A 10,278-nucleotide genomic window follows, 5' to 3' on the forward strand; every position below is an offset into this window, starting at 1 on the left:
GCTGAAACAATGGGGCAGATAAAATATAAGTATATGGGGCCGGGCGGTGGTGCACGTCATTGAGCGCACATGTTGCAGTGTGCAAGGACCCAGGTTCGAGCCCCTGGTCCCCACCTGCGTGGGGAAAACTTTTCAAGTGGTGAGGCAGGGCTTCAGGTGTTCTCTGTCTCTCCCTCTCTATCACCCCCTTCCCTCTCGATTCTGGCTGTCTCTATCCAATAAATAAATAAAGATTTAAAAAAATTTAAAAACTATATTAAAAAATAAATAAAATAAAATGCAAGTATACTGTATTACAGTTCCTTGCATTGAAAGTTCAATATAGGGCTTAGTGAATAAAATCAAAGTGGAGATTTTTCTGTGTCCTGTTGTGTGGGCTCTGGAGGAAACTGTGCTCTTAGGTTTTATAAAGGTCTCATGGTCTTCCACCATCTGTAAGCCTACAATCCTAGGTCAAACTTGTGTGTTGCTTTGGCCACTTTGGCCTCCCTCTTCACTCTTTTTTGTTTTTCTTTTTATTTGGAGGCTCATGGTTTACAGCCTAAGTGTCTACAAGTGGCCTCCATTTCCCAGTTTCACATCATGAGAGCCTGCAACATATTAGCACCCCCAATCTAGAACTCCAACTCCCCTTTGTTGTTGCTGCTGCTGCTGCTGCTCTCAATTCCATGATAAAATGATCCTGAGTTTAGACTCCCAGAGGGGTGAAGAATAGGAAATTTTTGAATGGAGGTGAAGGGATGCAGAACTCTGGTGGTGGGAATTGTGTGGAATTATACCCCTCTGCCCAACGGACTTGTCTATAATTATTAAATCGATAAGAAAATGAAAATTCATTAAAAAGAATACCTAAATTAAAAAAAAAAAGATGGTACAGGACTATGGTCCTCATTCTTTGTGTGTGTGCAAATCTGTGTGCTTGAGCAAAAAAAAAAAAACCACCAGGTGGCGCTAAGTGCCTATGCTGGCTGCTTGCAGTCTGTATTGTATGGACTTTGTGTCAGGCCTTTGTATCAGGAATATATTTTTTATTATATTACTTGTTTATTATTGGGTAGATACAGGGATTAACTGAGAAGGGAGGAGGAGATAGAGGAGAAAGACAGAGAGACACCTGCAGCTCTGCTTCAACACTTGTGAAGTTTTCCCCCTGCGGGTGGGTACCGGGGCTTGAACCTGGGTCTTTGAACATTGAAATGTGTGTGCTTAACCAAGTGAGCCACCGCCTGGCCCCCATATATCAGGCCCTTTGCAGGGCCAGAGAACACATTCCTAGGGACTGTGGATTATTCTACCTGGATTGTTTTCTGGAAGTAGCACACATGAGCTGATCCTCAGTTCCCCCAACCCCAGTGTCAGCTCATAAGAGCAAAACAATTATGCAAAAGACATCTAACATAAGCCAAAGGGAGATGTCAGCCCAAGTAAATATTCAGAATCAAATTGTGGTTTTGCTGCCTCCTCCCTTCTTAGCATCCTCTGCTTATCTGCTGCTCCAGCAGGAAAGTGAAGTTCCGGGAAGAGCATGACTCTAGCCCTGGGCACACAGAGATGCCACCTTCTAGGATGGACTAGAGCCCAGCTCTGTGACCCAGTGTCACTTCAGTCAGATGCTAGTTCAAAGGGCTTAAATGCTCTGGGTTCATCCCCCCTGCTGTTTTTTAGAAGAAAATCTCACCTTCCCCACCTAACCTTCCTGCCTCCTCCTTCTAGGGGATTCTGAGTCCTTTCTGTGCTAATTCCAGTCTCTTGCTGCTCTTGCTCTGTGAAGTCATCTTAACTCAGGGGGAGGGGTCTTGAGAGAGTGGAGGGGACTTTGCCCTACTCTGAATCCAAATAACCCCTGGTAGCATTTACTACACCCCCCCCCACCACCACCACAGTGTGGCCAGGACCACACTCTCCAGCTAACTCCACGTACACTTTGGTATGTAGTAGTGTCCCTCCATCTCCCAGGACTCTCACACTTCTGTGAAGTGTCTCTGTCAGGCTGCAGGGAGAAGGTGCCCTGCTGCTTCTCCACAGGAAGCCTCTGCTAACATGTGGCTGCAGATTGCCGCCCCCAGCTCTGTGTTCCATCTGACAGGCCCCATGAAGAGCAGGGACTAAGCCTTGCCAGACCTCTCCATAGGCTTCATGGGATATGCCCCCAGGGCCTAAGTCAGGTAAAGCAAGCAGCCTGGGACCACATCACGAGTCCCCCCGCCCCCCCACAAACACCCACCCACTTACCTTGGCACCAGGAAGAGGTGCCCTGCCGCTATGGGCTGAATATCAATGCCTCCCCCCAACCCCCCCATTCATATACTGAAACCTAATGTTTATTTCTAGGTAGGGTTTTTAAAAGGTTGTTTTATTTATTAATAACATGGAGGAAAGAGGAGAGAGAACCAGAGCCACATGCATTTCTGGGAACTGAACTCAGATCCCTACACCCAATAGCCCAGCTTTATCTACTGCACACCTCCCAGGCCACAGAGGTGGATTTTGGAGCTGTGATTAGAATGTGAGGGTAGAGCCCTGATGAATAGGGTTGGCACCCGGAGAGACCCCAGAGCTGGCTTGCCCCTTCCACCATGAGAGGTTGCAATGAGGCCCTCTAGGAAGCAGCTCCACACCAGAAGTTGAATTTCTGCTGCTGGGGGTATGCAGGGGAGCAAGCCAGTGCCCCCTCAGACAACCTTAGTGTGGTGAGGCAGGCACCCCGAGTGCTGAGAGGGAGCAGGAAGAGTTTCTCAGTCAGCATCCTGAGCAACTGGGATCTTTGCAGCTGGCAGGAAGTAAAGATGCTGGTCCTCACTTCTGCAAGAATAAATTTGATCTCTTGGATTCATTAGGACTTGAGGTAGGACCCAACAACCTGTGCCACCCCGAGTGGAGCTGAGGCCAGGACTTGAAGACCTCCAAGTCGAGGTTACACCAGCAAGAGGGCAAGATCAGGACACAGCACACTGGGAAGACCCATGGGCTTAGGGTGGGCTGTGGCCCTTTGTTGCACAAGCTGGTGCCACTGCCGTTGGTGCCAAACAGTAGGTCAGGAGTTTTCTGGAGTGATGTTGGTGCATTGCACTGTCTCAGTTTCTGCCAGACCTCACCTAGCTCTGTGTAGCCTTCCAAAAGCAAAGGGAGCCCACTATAAGGTTCTAACACCAAAAAACTGGATTCAAGAAAAACAGTGCCTTTGTGGGCCAGCGACTGAAATGCCTACCAAGGGGCACGGCTGCTCCCACTGTGTGGAAATGGCTGGTGAAGTAAGAAGACTGGTTCTGTATCCTGTTCTTGGGGTAAATTACTCCTCTGATTGACAGGTGACCGACCCCCCCCCCCCCCCCCCGTGTCTGCCTAAGTCTTGCTGAAGCACCCTGGTCCAGGACAGCCATTTTTCAGGGTCAAGGTCCTGGGGGGAAGACCTGGGGTAGAGCAAGCATTTCCCAAAGAAACCGCAATGGCTCTGGATGCAGGCTGTGCCTTGAGATGGGACAGAGCAAGGAGACTGTGAGGCCCAGTGATCAGCTGTGGGGATACTGACAGGGCTGGAGAGGCAAGGCCAAGTCCAGGGCTGGTCCAAGCCACACGACTGAGTCTCTGGCCAATGGCAACCAGAGTCCCAGGCCAGAAACCAGACCTTCCAGGGTCTCCTCTCCCTTCCCCTCTCCTTTTTCCCCTTCTCTCCCCTCTGACCCTTCTTCCTTTTCCTTTCCTCTTGCCTCTTTGCTTTCTCCTTCCTTCCTTCCTTCTTTCTTTCCTTCCTTTTTTCTTTTACTACTTCTTTCTCTCCTCTTCCTACTTATTTCCCCTCCTTTTCTTCTTCCCCTCTTCCTTCTGTTTCTACCATTTTATTGGGTGTTAATGGTTTAGAATGCAATTGTTGACACAAGTTAATTTCTCACCTCCCTGTAGCAGGTATGTGCAAACACTCTCACCCCCAACTTGGGTCTCTTCTCCCCTTCCTGCACTATGACCCAACACCCTCTCTGACCCCTTGTTGCCCTCCTTCCCTGGAGTCCTCTGTTTTGGAATTTGGATTCCACTTTGCATTTTCCATTTCTGTGTTGGCTTCTCAAGTTCTACCTATAAGTGAAATAATTCGGTATTTGTCTTTTTCTCTCTCACTTGTCTCACTGAATATATGCTATGCAGATGTCCCCTCAGGTCTGCCACTTCCCATCAGAGTTATACGGTATTCTCAAGTGCCTTTCCCAATCAATCCTGTCCTGACACGTCACTCCTGGCTGTTGCCCTATAAAAAGCCCTCCTACTTCCGGCCCCTCCCCCCGCCCAGTTTTTTAACTCGGTGACTGAAGGGTGGTGCGCATAGCGGGGGATGGCCATTTTTGGCTAGCACCATGTGGCCTGAACCGTTGTGCTCTCACCCAACCCTGAGGTGCCCGCGCGAATAAAGAACTGTGTTCCCTCTCTGCACAGGACCTTCTTTGCTTCTCTCCTCTGCGTCCCGCCACTGCAAATTGGCAAATATGATTCCTTCAAGTTCCAGCCAAGATGAGGCAAGGAATTTTTTAACAGCTGAATAGTATTCCATTGTGTATGTATAGCACAATCTTTAAGTTTGGACCATTATAAATGATGCAGCTATGAAGATAGGTGTACTTCCTTCTTTCTCCTCCTTCCCTCCCTCCCTTCTTCCTTTCTTTCCTGTTATTTTTTAAAGAATTAAAAAAAATATTTTCATTTTCTTTAGTTTAATAAGAAAGAGTAGACACAGAGGGAAAGATACTGCGAGGAAGAGACCAGAACACTGCTCAGTTCTGGCTTATGATGGTACTGGGGATTGAACCTGAGACCTCAGAGCCTCAGGCTTTTAAGGTATTTGCATAAACATTATGCTATCTCCCCAGCCCCTCTTTCCTGTTATTTTTATTGAGGAGATGTTCTACAGGTCTGTTCTTGCCCAAGGAATATAATTTACACTTCCCTTAAAAGTATGTCCACATGCCACCCAAATGCCACCCTTCTTCTCATTGCAGGGCACTGGATCCCCTTCCAGTGTCACTTTGTTTTAGACTCTTCTGGGGGAAGGGGAGTGAATATAATGGCACCCCAGAGAGTGTTAGGATGAGGAAAGAAGCCAGGAGTCCCATTCCTCAGGGAAGATTAGACCCCTGCTGTCCAGGGCAGCTTTGCAAATGGTCAAATGACCCAACCTGGCCCAAACCGACTTCTGCAGGGTTCACTGACCATGTTGGTGCCATCCTGCAATGAGACCCTTGTACAGAGAGCTCTGTCTACCACACATGTGAGTCTAAAGCTCACCACTAGGGCCCATTGCTGGTGCACTTGGTTAAGTGCACACATTACTATGCACAAGGAACTGGGTTCAAGGCCCGATCTCCACCTGCAGGAGGGAAACTCCATGAAGGTGAAGCAGAGCTACAGGTGTCTCCCTTTCTCTCCCTTTCTACCTCACCTTTCCCTCTCAGTTTCTTTCTGTCTCCATCCAATAACACAAAAACAAATAAACTATTTTTTTTTAAAAAAACCTCACTGCTACAAATGCACGTGAAGTTGTGCTGAGGCAACGTCTACTGGGTTGGTATGCTGACTGCCTTTTCACACATGCAAGCTTCTGAAATGCTGGGCCACTGGCATTCCTCGGATGGTGATGCTCCCCTTCTCAAACTCATGACTGATGGGAGCTTCTGCAGCTCAGGGGAAGGGACGCCAGCCTTTTTCTATCTCCAGGACACAGAGCCTGCACAACTCAGGCTCTCCTTTGAGTTTCATGACATAAGCGGATTTGGATCTTAAGATGGCTAGGGTTAACCAGCACCCCCAAGGCTAGAAACTACCATGTTTCTCTCAGCACTCCAGACTTGCAGTGTCTGACTATCAGAAGCTATGAACAGATATAGAGAACCGTTCCATCTCTTCCATCTCTTGTTTCTATTTTGTTTGTCTTTTGCTGATGCCATAGGGAAATCAGATTCCTCACCTAGCCCCCCAAACTCCTGATGACAATTTCAGACTGGCATTACACGTTTTCTAAATAGTACTGCAAGATCCCTGCTGCTGACAGAGTGAGCACAGTGCAGACCTGAAACAACCCCCCCCCAGTGTTTCTATTTTGTCTCCACCACCAGTGACAGCTGCACAGATTCCAAAGAAGGCAGAAATTCAGTCTCAATTTAGGCTCCACTGCTGAGCAATCCTGAGAAGGCAGACAAGCTCAGGATGGATCAAAGGAAAATGTGATTTCTATGTGGGGCACGGATGCTGCCTAAGCAGTGCATTTTTTGGGGAAAAAAGGCTTCCCATGGAGAGGGAACATTCTGGAATCCTTTAGATTATCATACTTCCTCCTCTGCTGACTCCACTCTGTGGTTCTGTCCTTGTTCTCCCAAACTGGGGCTCTGAGGGGGCGTGTTTTGGGCTGGGATATGAGGGGGGTTAAGCTATGACAAAGACCCAGGTTGACCTGGGTCTTGACCTCCCTCCTTCCCCTTCCCCTCTACTCCCCCTTCCTTTAAACACACACACACACACACACACACACACACACACACACACACACACACACAGTTTATTTTAATGAGAGAGATACAGAAAGGCACAGAGAGAAAGACCAGATCACTGCTCAACTCTGGTTTATGATAGTAGTAGGAATTGAACCTGGGACTTTGGAGGCTCAGGCAGGAAAGTCTTTTTCACATTATGCTGTGCTATATCCCCCACTTTCCCCTTCTCCTCCCCCCCTTTTTTAAGCAAAAGGACATGTCAGTGTCCCTTTCCTGGGGGACATTCAGGAAATCCATCTATGTGGCAAGTGGGTAGATTTTATAGTATGTTTTTAAAAATATTTTATTTAGAGAGAGAGAGAAATACCAGAGCACTGATCACCTCTGGCAGATGGCAGCATTGGGGACTGAACCTGGGACTTCAGTGCCCCAGGCAGGTAAGATTTTATGGTATGCACAGCAAGATTGTTTATAGAATGTTTACTTCATGTCAGCACCTTTACACTTTTCTAAAATCATCTCAGTAAACCTCACCAGCCTGTGTGGGCTTCAAAGGGTTACAACGCTGTCTTATTCACTGTAGGACCCTTTGGGGAGAGGTGACGGGTCTTCATGTTTGGGCTCTAGGGGTGGGTGGACTTGACTGTCCTGGATACTAGAGTTGCCAGTGGACCAGTTCTTGTTCTCAGCACAGATGTCCTGGATTTGAAGAATAGCTGTGTGTATTGGGGCAAAGTTCACTTCTATTTTAAAGTATTTCCTTTTTTGAAAAAGAGAAGGAGAGAGGCAGAGAGAAAGGGGGAGAGTCAAAGAGACTCTCCATTCAGTGGGGCCAGTCTCAAACCTAGGTCACATACATGGCAAAGCAGAGCTATTTAAGTGAGTTATTTTGTCAGTGCAGACATCATCAGACTCTTAAATCCAAAGTTGTCTGGCATATTTTAGTAGAGAACTCATCTTCTTTGATGCAGAATGACCTTTTGAGATCCTAAAACCTGAAGCCCCATCTTTTTTTTTAATATTTATTTGTTTTCCCTTGTTTTTTTATTGTTGTTGAAGTTATTATTATTGTTATTGATGTCATCATTGTTAAATAGGACAGAGAGAAATGGAGAGAGGAGGGTAAGACAGAGAGGGGAGAGAAAGATAGACACCTGCAGACCTGCTTCACTGCCTGTGAAGTGACTCGCTGGGGGGTCCAACGGGGATCCTTAAGCTTTCCGTCACATGCGCTTAACCCACTGTGTTACCACCCAACTCTGGTGAAAGATGATCTGGATGAACCTTGAATTCCTGCCCTTCACCTGTACCTCAAAATCTTTTTCAAAAAAGGTATTTATTTTGTCACAACCAGGGCTTCATCACTCATGGCCAACTTTGTCAGATGGAAGGAGAGAAACAGAGACAGAGGTAGAGATACACCACAGTATAGAAGCTTCCTTCAGTACCACAGCATAGAAACACCCTTCAGTACCACAGCGTAGAAGCTTCCTTCAGTACCACAGCGTAGAAGCTCCCTTCAGTACCACAGCATAGAAGCTTCTTTCAGTACCACAGCATAGACGCTTCCTTCAGTACCACAGGGGTGGGCTTAAACCTGGGTCAACGGCATGGCAGGCAGGCACCTCCTGGGTGAACTGTATCACCAACCTGATTTATTTATTTTAAAAACAGTTTATTTATTAATGAAAGAGAGGAGAGGAGAAACAGCGCCATTCTAGTACTTTTGCTGCATGCTGAGGATTGAACCTGGGACCTCATGCTAGAGAGTCCAATGGGAGAAACAGAGAGACCAGTGCTCTGCTCTGGCATATGCTATAATGGGAATAGAACTCAGGTGTAATGCATGCAGGTTTAGCACTCTGCCGACTGAACCAGCTGTTGGCTACACCACCTCACCAACTCTTGGTGCCAAATCCAGTTTTTTGTCACCTTTCACCATGCAGCTTTGCCACCCACCACACCAGCATAGCCGAGCAGGCTGAATTCAGAGCAGCCTGAACACAGCACACAGTCCAGCCCTGGGAGTGGGGTTCTTTGTTGGTATGCTTTTAAATTCTGCTTCTTCTAAAACCCCTTCTGATGCTGCACCCCGGCCCTGCACCCCCGGAGACTCTGCCCTGCACCCCCGGAGTCCCTGCCCTGCACCCCTGGAGCCCCGGCCCTGCACCCCTGGAGCCCCGGCCCTGCACCCCCGGAGCGTCGGCCCTGTACCCCCGCTCTGCACCCTAAGCCCCAGAGCACCGGAGCCCGGGCTTTGGCCCTAAACCCCCTGAGCCCAGGAGTCTGGGCCCTGCCCAGCCCCCCCCCCATGGGCCCCAGAACTTCACCCTGGGACCCCCGCCACTGCACCCCCGGACCCTCAGAATTGCACCCCAGCAGCTCATGCCCAGAGCCCCAGCAGCCTTGGCAATGCGCCCAGACCCCCAAGACTAGCCCCTGCGCCATGTGCACCGCCTCGCCCTGGCGCCCTGTGCCTGGTGGGTCTTTGGTTGGCGGCCGCCACCAGGCCTCTGTCCTCGGACCTGGGGCCGCACGTGCACCTGGGCTGGGGCAATGAAGTCTGCCTGCGACACATGTATGCCGTGCCCCCCCCCCCGTGGCCAGAGCGCCCACAGTTTGGTGGAGACCGGCTCCGTGGCCCTGAAGACCGTGGCCATCAAAGGGGTGCAGAGCTCACGTTACCTCTGCATGGGTGCTGGGCAGCTGCAGTACTCCTCTGAGGATTGTGCCTTCCTGGAGCAGCTGCAAGACCACCACACCATGTACCTGTCCTGCCAGCACCAGCGGCCCATGTCCCTGGGCACCACCTGCCAGAGGGACCCCCGGCCCTGTCCCACTTCCTGCCCCTGCTGCCGGGAGCCTGGCTGGCCCCGCCCCATCCAGGCCCCCCCCCCAGTCTGCTCCTCTGGAGACAGACAACATGAGCCCCTTTGGCCTGGCTGGCCACCTGGAGCAGGTGAAGAGCCCTAGCTTCCAGGAGTGACCAGCTGGGGACGCTAGGGTCTGGATGTGGCCTCGCTCCCCACCCAGCCAGGGTCAGTTGGGCACCAGTGAGGTGTCCCACCTGCCGGCCTCCACGGATCCAGGTGGCTCCCCAGAGGTGAACGGCCACACAGTCTGTCCCCTCCACAGCTCCAGACCTTGGATTTGTAACCCTGCCCAGGTTTCAGCTTCCCTGAGGCTTCTGCTTCTCTGACCCTGCCCCCTGCTGATTCGTCATCATTAAGAGACCTTGTGGCTGAGATACGAGAGTTAAAGGATATTTTTTCAGCATTTAAGGACCTTAAACTATGTGCAGTCCGCCCCGAGAGCTCCGTCCCCATAGATACATGTTCAGTTTCCCCTGCGGCCACTACAGCAGTTTCCACGGCACCTTCCACTTCCATATCTCTCTCCCCAGTGTCATCGAACCAAATTCACACCTTCCCAGTAAACGTGGCCCCCAATAGACAAAACCCTCAGGCGTGGCACCCATACTCCTCTAAAGAGCTCAGAGAACTCAGACAAGTGGTCAGGGATGACGGTATTCATGCGCCATGGACTAAGTCCATTTTAAGGAGTTTTTACCAGCACCTTAACACCCCCCAGTACTGGAAAGACCTGGCTTGTGCTGCACTCCCAGACCCTCTCTACCTTCAGTGGAAAGCGTGCTTCTGCAATGAATGCTCTAGACAATCGCAGGAAAATAGTAACAAACAGGTAGAATGGAATTTTGATGCTCTGTTTGGAGCAGGAACATTTGAATCTGAAACTCAGCAGGCAGAAGCCAGGTTTCCAACTGGTTATTTTGAACAGGTATGCA

At 49.7% G+C, this 10,278-nt stretch overlaps 1 protein-coding gene across 1 annotated transcript in view; it reads left to right on the top strand.

Moving 5' to 3' along the window:
* FGF19 (fibroblast growth factor 19) overlaps positions 1 to 9,459 on the top strand; it is a 52,420-nt gene extending 42,961 nt beyond the window's left edge. Inside the window, 4 exon segments of the mRNA XM_060187823.1 lie at positions 8,796 to 9,066; positions 9,068 to 9,294; positions 9,297 to 9,356; positions 9,359 to 9,459. Of these exon segments, the coding sequence (XP_060043806.1) occupies positions 8,796 to 9,066; positions 9,068 to 9,294; positions 9,297 to 9,356; positions 9,359 to 9,459 (659 nt within the window).
* Positions 9,460 to 10,278: the final 819 nt, after the last annotated feature.

Source organism: Erinaceus europaeus, chromosome 3, assembly GCF_950295315.1.
Source record: "Erinaceus europaeus chromosome 3, mEriEur2.1, whole genome shotgun sequence".
NCBI classification, from domain to species: Eukaryota; Metazoa; Chordata; class Mammalia; order Eulipotyphla; family Erinaceidae; genus Erinaceus; species Erinaceus europaeus.